Genomic DNA, 13311 nt, shown 5'->3' on the forward strand with positions numbered 1-13311 from the left:
TGGTTGTGTTGTGTTTGCATGTTGAAACAGTGTGCTGTGCCGTTACAGGCGAACGATCGTCAGATAAGGCCATAGTTGCGTAAATTCAGGAATGTTTTACACAGTTGATTCTCGTTTTTCTGGCCACACTTTCTGCACGGCCTGATATCACGCCATCTCGGCTGAACCGGAAACGGCTCTCATTCCTCTTCGTAGCCTTTGATCAGAGATCAGTATTGTCAGATTTTGATTCAGCCTTAATTAAGCATGTCGCAATTTGTGTTTGCTGCGTGTGCGTGAGTCAGATTCAGTCATCGGCTGAATTGTTTTTGTGAAGTGTGCACCTGCATGAATGAAGGAAACCCAGGATTTGTCTCATCCTGAGACACTGTTTAAGTCACATCCTCTTGTAATCATAGGAACAGTCATGAGCATCTGTCACAGTGCCTGTACATACAGAACAGCTATATTCCTCTTTCACGTGTGATTTAGCTTTAGAATATCCTGTCAACATGATCACACCGATCAGGATATGAGAGTCTAGATCTGTTTTAGGCTGAGAATGTTAATGCTGAGTGCATCAAAGGTCACATGTTCACACACTTCGTCGTTTAGATGTGTGCCCGCTGTTCACAAACCAGCTCCACGTCACTCAGACTGCATGTTTTGTGTTTGTGTACTTGGCGTGAGGTCGCTGACATGTGCTTTCTGTCATGTGTGTAGCTGTGAAGATCAAGAAACCCATCAAGACTAAGTTCCGCATGCCGGTGTTTAACTGGGTGGCACTGAAGCCCAATCAGATCAACGGCACTGTGTTCAACGAGATCGACGACGAACGAATACTGGAGGTATCGAAAAAAGTCACTTGGAGGCATTAAAGTGCATTCATTTCATAATTCATGCATATGAATATGATGTTGAAAATGCATTGAAAATAAAAAATTAATAAAAGAATAGTTTTTTTTATATACTGAAAATGGCTTGTTCTTTAGTTCCATGTTGATTTGCTTTAGGATACCAGGCTGTTTGTTATTTTATAGTGTCAGATATAAAGATCTGTGAATTTAGTAGTGAATAGTGACTGTGGTTTGTCGTTTTAGGATCTGAATGTGGATGAGTTTGAGGAGATGTTTAAGACGAAAGCTCAGGGGCCTGCCATAGACATCACCTCCAGCAAACAGAAGACCTCTCAGAAAGGACCAAATAAAATCTCGCTGCTGGACGCCAACAGAGCCAAAAACCTGGCCATCACACTCAGAAAAGTGGGCAAGACATCAGAGGAGATCTGCAGAGCCATTCAAATGTAATTCACGGTCGACATAACAGAGTATACACAGATCACCAACATCTCTTGATTGGCGCCCTAAAATCATTTTAAATATTATATAGATTCTAAACAGGACTGAAAACATAGAAACACAAAGAACCATTCAGTCAAAGTTCTTTAAAGAACCATCTCTTTCTTACCTTTTTATAATCTGAAGAACTTTCTTGAACTTTTGTGAAACAGAACCATATTCTTTATGAAACCATTTAGACAAAAAGGCTCTTTTATGGCATTGTGAAGCACCTTTATTTTTAAGAGTGCATTGTCAGATTAATGAGAATAATGCTTTGATCTGTGTGTGTGTGTGTGTGTGCGCGCAAGGTTTGACCTGCGGACCTTGCCGGTGGATTTTGTGGAGTGTTTGATGAGGTTCATTCCAACGGAAGCGGAGCTGAAAGTTCTCCGGCAGTACGAGAAGGAACGCAAGCCTCTGGAGAACCTGACGGATGAGGACCGCTTCATGATCCAGTTCAGCAAGATCGAGCGTCTCATGCAGAAGATGACCATCATGGCGTTCGTGGGCAATTTCACAGAAAGTATTCAGATGCTCACACCGGTAAGATCTGACACGTTCACTCAATTAAAAGAATAGTTTGCCCAAAAATGAAAACTACACCATAAACTGCTGATCCCCAAGCCATCCTAGGTGTATATACACTTTTATACACTTTTTATAAGCATTGTTTTTTTCAGTTTTTTACTCTAAATCTTACAAGCAAATTTAGATAAGTAAGACATGCCTCATTTTTCTGTAATACCTCATTCCTATCACTGTCTCTTGAATTCTTTCATAATCTTCACATGATGCTTTCCTTCAATACAGTGCAAAGCCATGCACTGTAAAAGAAACAATTTTAAGAATATTTAAGGTCAAACTAATATATTAACTTTAATAAAACCTGTAAAATACAATTGGAAACATTTTTATTGTTTTAGGGATTGTATTGTTTTAGCAACAAAATTGAATTTCTTGTAATAACTGGAGACAGGGAGGAACGGGAGAGCTTGACAAGTGCAGTGGAAAAAAAATAAAAATAATTCATAATATTTGGTTCTTCACTTCTTAATGTGCTGTATTAACTAACACAATGGTTCTGCTACAATTTGTAATGTATTAATATAAAAATACAACATCATTTTGTTAGATCATGTTAGCTCGGGTCTATTATATAATAATATAAACAGAAAATACTTTTTATTATGCATTAGTAATACTTTATATGTAAGATTAACATATTTTTAAAATATGTTACAATATTTTAACAGCATCTAATCATCTTAGTTAATGTAAACCAATGTTAACTGCTACTCAAAGCTTTAAAAGTAGCAAGTTTTAATAAAGAGAAATGAAATTTTGTACAGCTTCTATTATTTTGTTTTCGTCTCGACAGCAACTTCACGCCGTTATTGCAGCTTCTGTCTCCATCAAGTCTTCACAAAAACTCAAGAAGATTCTGGAAGTAAGCGTTTCACTTCTGCTCCGATTCATTTTCGTCCAGAGCGCTGCGGGTCTTAACCGAGCTTGTGTTTCTTTCTCAGATCATCTTGGCTCTGGGAAACTACATGAACAGCAGTAAAAGAGGAGCGGTGTACGGCTTCAAGCTGCAGAGCTTAGACCTGGTACTATTTATGCAGCATTTTTGGATTGACTCAGATATCAGCCGTTAAAGTGACATTTTTATAAATGAATAATGCATTGTTATTTATAGCATGCAGGGTGTGAAAGGACATTCAGACCACCATGATAGATTTAAATAATAATAATATAATAATGTTGATTAAGTAAGTAAGTTGCACTAAACATATAATTAATATTTGATCTATTCTAACACATTAATATATATATATATATTTCATTTGTGATTTGATAATTAATTCAGAATGTATTTCTTTTCCAGTTATTAGACACTAAATCAACTGACCGCAAGATCACTCTTCTGCACTATATCGCCAACGTAGTGAAGGATAAATATCAGCAGGTGTCGCTCTTCTATAATGAGCTGAACTACGTGGAGAAAGCTGCAGCAGGTATGAAACACCTCACACGTCAATTGGATTATATTTGCAACAAACAGGGCATGGATCTCACCTGTCTGTGCATCCTTTAGTCTCTCTGGAGAATGTCTTATTAGACGTGAAGGAGCTTCAGAGAGGGATGGACCTGACGAGGAGAGAGTACAGCATGCACGGCCACAACACGCTGCTCAAAGATTTCATACAGCAAAATGAGAACAAACTCAAAAAGCTGCAGGACGATGCCAAGATCGCTCAGGTGCACCGAACGAAGCACAACGCATCACCCAAAACACAGCTCGATGAATTTGCTTCACTCTGTTAAAGGGGCCACGTCACGAGGAAGCTGGTTTGCCTTTACCATTTGATAGTATCATAAAAATATAATATAAATGACAAAACTCAGCAGTTCCTCCCCAGTTCAAAAGGAGCGTACATAGCTGAAAAATAGCTTAAACTTCTAGGACTTGTTTTAACATTGATGCATATCCACCCTTACGTTTATTTACTAGTGTGCTTCTTTTAAACTAAAATAATAAAGTATACGTTTAGTCTACTTTTTATGTACTTCTCTGAAATTGGCATTATGTGTAGAAATAAAATACTTGACTTGAATATTATTAGTTAATTCAGCAAATTATAAGTAATCAAATAAAATGCTTACAATGTACCATTAAAAATGAGTAAAATAGCATGATAAAATTAAGTACATTTAAAACAAAACAGACACTATGCTATGAGGTAGATAAACAAGCTAAAAGAAAAGGGGATCATTGTGGTTTTATATAATCATTGAAATAATTGTACTAAAGGTTTACTACCGTTGTACTTAAGTATATAAAAGTTTACTTTTAAGTGGGCCAATTTAGTCCACTTTTAGTTTTACTTAAGTATACGTAATAAAATAAATTTCATATTTTATGAAAAAAACATATTCTCTTTTGATTGGGATTATTTTTTTGTTTTGGTTTTCTGAATGTTGCTCATCTCTGTTTTTTTGTATCTCATTCTCTTAGGATGCCTTTGACGAAGTGGTGAAATTCTTTGGAGAAAACTCCAAAACAACACCCCCGTCTGTGTTTTTTCCAGTGTTTGTGCGCTTTGTGAAAGCATACAGGGTAAAGCGACCAATCACCTGCTTCGCTCCATCCAGTCATCCGCTTCACTTTCTCCAGTCGTATGAACCCTAACAGCATTGATCACAGATGTTACACAAATCCCGCACTGATGGGTGTCTTCTCTCTATCAGCAAGCAGAGGAGGATAACGAACAGAAGAAAAGACAGGAGCAGATGATGATGGAGAAGCTGATCGAGCAAGAAGCTATGATGGCGCAAGAGGATCAGAAGGTACAGAGGAGTGTGTGTGTGTGTGTGTGTGTGTGTGTCCTCATTCTCTCTTGAGTCACGTTTACATTATAATGTGGTGTTCTTCTCTGTTCGCGTTTGAACAAATGATTTATCTGGTTAGAGGAGCATTTGTAGGTGTTTGTAGATACGTGACGTTATTGTGTGTGTGTTCAGTCTCCCTCTCATAAGAACAAGCGTCAGCAGCAGGAGTTAATCGCGGAGCTGAGGAAGAAGCAGGTGAAGGACAGCAGACATGTGTACGAGGGTAAAGACGGAGCCATTGAGGACATCATCACAGGTAACCAGCTGGTTGCTGATGGGGTCTGCATGCAGAGGGCTGTAAAACACACTACAAGCAGTTGTAACGTATTAGTTTCAGCCACTAACCAGCTCTCTGTGACTGGTGGAAAGCTTTACTGCTTAATAACAATTTACTGACCGGTGCCTGAGTGCGTGCGCTGTTACTGCTTACAGCTGTGAGCTGGACTACAGCTACTTAACACTGATTAGCGTTTAGCGTAGTCCTAAAGGGCTCATATGTTTATTTGCAAAGTGCTTTTTACAGTAAACGTGTAAAATCAATGTTTATGTCTCAATATCTTCATGCCTTACATTTTGTAACTATACGGACCATCAAAACAGCTTAGAAATCCAATGTAGAAATACATTATACAAGTGCGCTATATGTAGATAAAGTTGGATAGGTGCATTAAAGTTGCATTTTTTGACAGCTCCAGTTTTTTTTAACTACAGGGATTTAATCATATTTCCACATTAAAAAAAGAAAGTAAAACTTGTATAACTTTGAACCTATAGATCGATAGATGTGGACTGTGGACTCAATGATTATTTCAAAACCAGATTATGAAATGCAAATGTGAAGTCAATGACATTGAAATTCCAACCACCTCTGTAATAGCCTCTAGTATTTAAAAGAACAGAATTAGTGAATATTTTGTTTTGTTCATTCTTTTGTATGTTTTTTGCAATACTCTTGACAGCTGCATTACTGTCTTAGGCTTGTATGTAATAATCCATACTGAAATGGTTTCAGCTTTAAATCATAGCTGCTATAGTAACATGTGATTATTAGTGTGTGCTGTTGTGTGTAGAAAGTGCTAACATTGTGCTTGTTGCTCTGGCAGTTAAACCCTGTGTTGTTTGTGTGTGTGTGTGTGTGTGTTTTTCGTCCGGACGCAGTGCTGAAGACTGCCCCCTTTACTGCGCGCACGGCCAAACGCAGCTCGCGTTACTTCAACGAGGAGCTCCACTTCTAAAGCTTAGACTCTCTCTCTCTTAAAGGTCGCTGGATAAAGCTGCTCTCTTTCATTCTATGTGTGTGTGTGTGTGTGTGTGCTCACCCCTTCACACTTCACATTCCTGGTTTTATTTCCCTGTGGTGCGACCCTTCTGGATGCGGGCCAGCGTATGGACGCGGTGTCATGGGCGTGTTCGCTTTTTCCTTTCTTTTAAAACTCCTGCATGACGGGGGTCTAGCATACGTTGACACCGCAGGTTTCTTTTGCATGGAGTGCGTCACAAATTCATCATTGCAACCTAAATAAGAGGAAACGTGACGTCACAAAAACCCAAACACGCCAGAGTTTAGAATGAACTCTCTGTACGCTTCGGCTGTGTTTAAACTGAAGCGTCAGCCCTATTGGTTGACTCAGAGCGCCCTCTGCAGTTTTAACATATACGGTATGACAGTGTTATAATACATTTTGGAACATTTTTGGAACTGTGTCAGCAAAAGCATTGGTCACGCTTTATAATTGATAAGTGTTTGCTTAAAAAACAAGTACAATATACTTATTGTGTTCGTATTATATTGTAAAACACTTTTGCTGCTATCGAGGTGGGATACGGGTAAGGTTAGGGACGGGTTTGGAGGTATGGGTTGGTTTAAGATTGGGGAAAGGTGTAACAGTGTAACTATGAATACAGAAATGAATCACAGATGTAATTACATGCAGGTATTTTTACAATACGAACAATATAACAACTATAAGTACAATATAAAAACGTGTGCAATAAGTGCATTGTACCAAATGATTAATGTAAACTAAAGCACATGGCAGTTAAGGCAAGTGTTACCAAAACATTTTAGATGATTATTATTAAATTGCAGAATGATCCATTATTCAAAAAGCACTTCAGAAACAGTGATGCCGGTGTGTTGGGAGTGGTTTGTGACATTATTGTTTGCTCATGTGTTCATGTCATTGTGAGTGTCTATAATATATAGTGTCATTGAATTTTGTAACCATTCACATTATGCTGTTTTTCTGCATTTTTTTTCTCTCTTCCTCTATCTTTTCCCGCTCTGATGTGAAGTTTCTAATATCACATGACTCCATGCGTCGCACGTGTTTAACTTGCTGCATGTCGGGATGGTTTTCTCTTATAAGCACGCTCTGTTTATTTGCTTCACCGTATGCATTTGCACGAGGTGAATGACTCATTCTCATTCAGATTTACTGCTGCTGTTACATTTAGTGTTAAATCTCACCAAAACAACCGGCCCAGGTCAACATTTCATTAACGGTTACTGTTGTGAAATTTGACTGGGAAGACATGTTTCCGTGAGATTCATCGCTTTTAGTTTTCACCATGCACCACGGCTGCTTGAGCTTCACTTACTGTTCGTCCTGGCACTTCTGGGAGGCTTGACACCTTGTCATTGGTTTCACTGTTTAAACATGAAGTGACCGCACAGACGTCACTTTGTTGTATCTGGACACTGGAGCCATTGCGCAGAGCAGCTTGAGTTATAGAGTTGATTACCGCAGTATCAGCAGAGCTTCAGTAACACCCTCCAGCGCCTGCCTGTGGCCTTTGACCTTTTCCTCTTTGAGCCCTGGTCAGCTTGGCTCCCCGTGCCGCGACTTGCGTCCGGTCCACTCTGCTCCGATCTAACCTTCATTTTTGTTTCCTCTCCACTCAGCCTTAAAGAAGAATAATATTACTAAATTTCCCAATGTGCACTGGAGGGTAAGGAACTCTTCCAGTAGTACCCCAGTGGATGCTACTCAGACCTGGCAAGCATCTCTCTCTTTATTATTATTTGTCTTTCATTCTTCTCCATCCATCGTAGATCAGTTGCTTTTGACACTGAATACAAAAGCCATCTTTTTTGTGTTCTTTCTATCTGTCGTTCTCCTTAACACGCATCAGGCCCATTGAGTTCTGACCTTCGAGGGCTGAGTCTCCAGGTACTCGTGTGCATCACACTGTTGAACTGATTTCGTTTGTAAATTGGTTTGACGAGGTGATGCCGTGACCCGAGACAGAGACTCTGCCTGCATAGTCTCACGTTGAACTGACCCACACTTAGAGATAGTCGACTTTTCATTTAGTGCCATTAAAACCTTGTAGTAGGTCCACTGTCCCCAAAATGAATTAACACTTGTCAGAATGTCAGTGCGTTACATGTGAATGCATTTATTAAAAATAAATACACTGAAATATATTTCTTAGGTAGAATGAGTGGTCAATTATATGAGTAGTGTCATGTTAATTGACATATCGATGTTCAGGTGTTTTTGGGTTGGAGCTAAACTCAGGGACGACGGCCCTCCAGAGTTTGCCCATGCTTGATCTAGAGCTTCGTGACTGAACTAGATGAACGTACTGTCAATAAAAAGACACCTGAAGTGTGTTTTGACAAAATCAAGACATTTATTGTTACATAGTCCATGAATGCGAATGCAAATGCTTCTTGCTACGCAAACCAATTTTTGATTCAAACCAAGTTTTGATGTGAGACTGAAAGGGAAAGACCATTGAAAATAGCCATGCATTCTGACTAAATAAGAAATGTGATGAAAACAGCGTTCATACTTCTCTGTTTGCTGCCTAACTGAGTCACTCATTTTGCAAGTTAAAATAAATACTCCAGTAGGCGATGAATGTGTATCTCTAAAAATGTGTCATTAAATAATTCATTCAACTGACATATTAGACATATTAATATATCAGACATATTATTGTATTTTTCTGTTTTCTGCAGTCAGTATTAATGCAGCTGTGATTATCTGCAGCTAATCGCAGCCTCTTGCTTATGTAGCATAGACTACAACCCCAATTGCAAACCTATATTCAGGCAGGAATCGGGTTCAAATTCCAGCTTCAAAACTCCAGAAACCCATCTTCAAACACAAGACCGTGATAAACATGCCCCCGTCCCAACTATTTTAAGACTTCCAATTTGAAATTAGCTCAGCTTGTGCATAAAACTGTTAGGTACTCTATGTTCTGTTATGAATAAAATATTGGCTAATGTGGAATTATTTTAGTTTTCATGTTATTCAAAAAACATCAAAACATTAACTTGAGGAGAATAGACTTCATGCATTTAGCTGACACTTGATTTAGCTGATTCTGTATTTAAGGAAGTCCTGTTTTGCCTGTCAATCAAACCCACGACATCAGTTTGGGCTTCAGGAATACTGCACATCTGTTAAAACCTCCAAAACTTATTATTAAAAATAATTGTCAACAAAACTGAGGTACATCAGGTATCATTTGAGCACAAGATAGCACTTATTGTATTATAATTTGGCATATAATGCAGTGACATTCAGACATTTTATGTGTGATTCCTAAAAGATTTTGGGGCCACTGTTAGTGTTTTCCAAGCAAGTTCCTAAATAAATTTAATTCAAAAGCTGAAAGAAATACTTAATCCAGTAAAAACTCAAGCTGCTTTGCCCAGTTGACCACCAGCATGTCCAGAGGACCTAAACTCAAACACTGACATCTTCTTATTCTGTTACTTCTGCGTCAGATCTGAGAAACCAGCCTTACAGGCGCGCTGACGCCGTCAGGAGGAGCATTCGAAGACGCTTTGATGATCAGAATTTGCGGCCAATGAACAATGCAGAGATGGTCATGTGACGAGGGCAGAGTGGATGTGATTGGATGGGCTGGAGGAACGGAGGAGGAGCTAATGAAGGACTGATGATGATGATGATGACGGCAGGTCTGAAAGCCAAGTGCCTACGTTTAACATCTGCCCCATCAGGTGTTGAAATATACATGTGTTCTAGTCTTCTGTCTGTGAATTTTTATATGACAAACGATGTCTTTTTTTTAACGGTGCTTCAATTGTACGGCGAGATCAGCGTTCTTCTTGAGAAAGCGACTGAATGTAAACACTTTATGTATCATGGACCTGTACAGAGGCTTTTACATTCCAGTGCTTTCACCACAGGCGTGTGTTTTTTCCCTATTCCAAACTGTGCCGTTCACATTGGGGGCACGTTCAAACAGAGCGGAATACAGTTTGAGAAGCATTTGAAAGGTTTGTAAAAGCTGTAAAAATATGTCGACGGGTTGAGATGCTGCAGGGTGTGACAGTTCCTGATTTTAGAGTATTTAAATGCGTTGCTCCCTGTGGTCTAGGCCACCTGAGAGCATGTGCGCCACAGTAAGTTCACCGGACTGTCCCGGGTCTTAAAAATACCCAATCACCCCAATGTTACATAGGAACTTCTAAACAGTCATTTACATATTTATTTTTAAAATATTGAAAATTTAATGCGTAAATAAATCTCTGCAAAAACTAGGGCTGTCAAATGATTATTTGCGATTAATCACATCCATTTTTATCTACGTAATATATAATATGCGTGTGTGTGTGCCGTGTATATTTTTAATGTAAGGGACGATACGTTATCCCGCTTATTACACGGCTTCTTGCCACAAAAGTAAATAATCAGACAAACAGAAACATCGATCTTCGTTTTTATTTTTTTACATTTTTTTTAAACTGGGGAGTCAGTCGAGTCATCTTCTATCCACTGCTGAAAACGTCTGTTTTTTTTCCATTCGTGTTGAAATTAATGTAGAAGTCCATTTTAACTTGTGGTTAAGCGTTTTAAGCCGCAACATACTACGCAAAGATGTATTTCCCTAGATGTCTCGTTAGCCACTGGTTCTATGGGGCACGGTACTTCCGCCATATTGTAGAAGTCTGATTTGACGTCATTCCCCATAGTAATCAATGAATATTCAGCTTCAATTGTTTTTTGTTGTTTTTTTTACGTGCCTGGAGTGGTTTAATAAGGCATCTATGGTGATACATAGGGCAAGATGATTCGTAGTGCTATTTGTTTTACCAGTTGTTATCTGGGAATAACAAACCTTGGACTGACCAATCAGAATCGAGTATTCCACGAAGCCGCGTAATAGGTAGCCTATATATAAATACACATGCATGTATATATTTCAGAAAAATATGTTTAGATATGAAATATATGTGACAATATAAATATATTTTGAAAATATTTGCATGCATACATGCTGTATTTTTGTGTATTTATATAAACATCATAAAATATACACGGTACACATATACTATGTAAACAAAAACGTATTTTGGAAGGAGTTAATTGTTATTAATTGCTTGACAGCGTGAGCAAAAACTTTACTTACTTTCCACACTGGTTACCCAATGGCATACAGTCCTGCCCTCCTAAAAACAGCAACACTATGTCATAAAAAAGTTATATGAATTTGTACAACCTCACTTTCGTATGAAAATGGGGAACCTGGGGAAATATGTAGGATTTGGTAAAAAAAAAATAACCCACTTCGTAAATTTTTACTAATTACTAGAGATCAGGCTGGAAAGGGCTTTGAAGTGAGCACATACAACAATCGCACGTGTGGGTACTCTTAAAAAAATCATTGTAAATGAACAAACCAGTCAGTTGTCTGCGTGACTAATTGACATCCTGGTCCGACCTAATCAGAAGGTGCTGATCCCAGTCACGGTGAAGTTACTGCAGGGTGCTGCGCTGCTGGGCCACAGAATCAGATGAAGGAGTTCGGTTAAGTAGGAGAGGGTGTAAAGAACGGCGCGTTATATAAAACATGATGTTAAGCGCAAGGGACAAAGGCAAATGGGAAATATAAAGCAGAGGCAGCAGAACTCCGGTACCTCATGTTTCTAATAAAATAAAACGCTGCACAAACAAGACCGCATTAGGTTTCGCTCCTCAAACCGCGGGTTGGTTAGATTACCTAAGCACCAGTACTTCCGCAGCCTTTACAAATTACGGCAATCTCAAAAGTTCTTTGGCTAATTAGGTGAAGCTCTGTGCTCTGCCAAAACCTTGTTTACAACAAAGCGCTTCAAATGAAATTTTATGGGGCAAGACCTTGCGCAGAATCGGATCTAAAAGTAGCTTTTTAACCTAAAACATCAAGACTTAATCCATGTTCGCTCCTGACTTCTGCGATACAAACTAATTTTGTCTTTAAACAGCAATAATATAACACTCCTGTAAAAGCCATGCGACCGGACGACTTGGCCAGAGGTTAACACAACCAGAAGCACACAGAAGTCTCTGCTAATACTACAAAACACGCCAGCTCAAAAAAACACGACCTTCGCTTTTCGTCTTCATTTAAAAACCTTGTGCTTGCCCTATAGACTTGCATTGGAAGTGCACGGAGGTAAATGGAATATTGTGTTTTATAAACAGAGGACTGAATACGTGTCCGTGGATGGATGCCGTTTGGAACACAGAATATTCCTTTATGAATTTTAAGCACTTGCCACAATTTACTACATTGGTGACGTTGGCTCTTGCTCTTCATTACGCAAGATCAGGTCTCAGTTGCTGTAAGCTCGGCTTGTTTCAGCGCTGTAGGTCTGATCATGGGAAATGAGGCTTGTTTTATAAACTGAATGGTGTGGTTCTGTAATGACCCGCACAGAGAAAAAAAAAAAAAAAAAAAAATCACATTTCTTGAGATGTGTAATTCTATTTAAAAGAAAAAAATATATAAAAATCACAAAAAAAACATTTGTTAAATGTACAGATATTTTGCTATAAAATGTGTTGCATCTTTTTAACTTTTTAATCTTCTAATATTGTACATATTGTTTAAAAACAATACCGTTTAAAAATCATTCTGTACTACAACTTTTGGATATTTTAACTTATAGTTTGCTCTTTTTTTCCTGCATTTTATATTTAATAAAACTGAAAACCTGAACCAGGTCTTTTAGACAGGCGTCCATGTCACGCTAGAATGTTTTCTTCCACATTAAAACATGTCAGAAATCAGACGGAGCGGTAGACGTGCGTCTCGTCTCTCTACATTCCACTTATAAAAACTATATGAAACTGGCTTTTTTTTTTTTCTCCATGCAATTAATGTATCATGGCATTGAATGCTTACAGTACTGCAAAAATCTGTTCTCAGATTTAAAGTTAGATGATTTCTCTATGTCCAATTAAACTATTTACACAATACTGGTCTTCTGCGTTGTTCTTGAGCGAGGGAACAGAAGTGGGATATTGTCCTCCAAAAAGCCTGGTGCTGAAATTTAAGACCAAGCTATATATATATATACACACACACACACACACACACAGTATATTTTTTTTAGTCAAGGGCTTTTGACTAGGCTTCTGTGAACAGTAAATCCCGCCTTCTTTTAAGTTGATTGGCCAGCTGAGAAGTTATCTTCGCATAACACAATATTTTTGCAGCACTAAAGCAGCCTAGCTATTTCTCAAACTGTTGCATCCACAACACATTACATATGTGGTTATTGATTGCATTTATTAATTTGCAAATTACATAAATTCAAAGCTTCTATTTAGTTTCTTCCCTTGCATGAGGA

The 13311-nt window shown here is 38.4% G+C and overlaps 1 protein-coding gene across 1 annotated transcript in view; it reads left to right on the top strand.

Moving 5' to 3' along the window:
• The window catches only part of fmnl2a (formin-like 2a), a 53974-nt gene extending 41039 nt beyond the window's left edge, over window positions 1-12935 (top strand). The window contains 11 exon segments of the mRNA XM_043229571.1: window positions 703-827; window positions 1080-1282; window positions 1628-1862; window positions 2698-2766; window positions 2846-2926; window positions 3205-3334; window positions 3415-3578; window positions 4336-4437; window positions 4569-4667; window positions 4842-4965; window positions 9457-12935. Of these exon segments, the coding sequence (XP_043085506.1) occupies window positions 703-827; window positions 1080-1282; window positions 1628-1862; window positions 2698-2766; window positions 2846-2926; window positions 3205-3334; window positions 3415-3578; window positions 4336-4437; window positions 4569-4667; window positions 4842-4965; window positions 9457-9566 (1442 nt within the window). The 3' untranslated portion in view covers window positions 9567-12935.
• Window positions 12936-13311: the final 376 nt, after the last annotated feature.

Source organism: Puntigrus tetrazona, unplaced genomic scaffold (genome assembly GCF_018831695.1).
Source record: "Puntigrus tetrazona isolate hp1 unplaced genomic scaffold, ASM1883169v1 S000000008, whole genome shotgun sequence".
Lineage (NCBI taxonomy): Eukaryota > Metazoa > Chordata > Actinopteri > Cypriniformes > Cyprinidae > Puntigrus > Puntigrus tetrazona.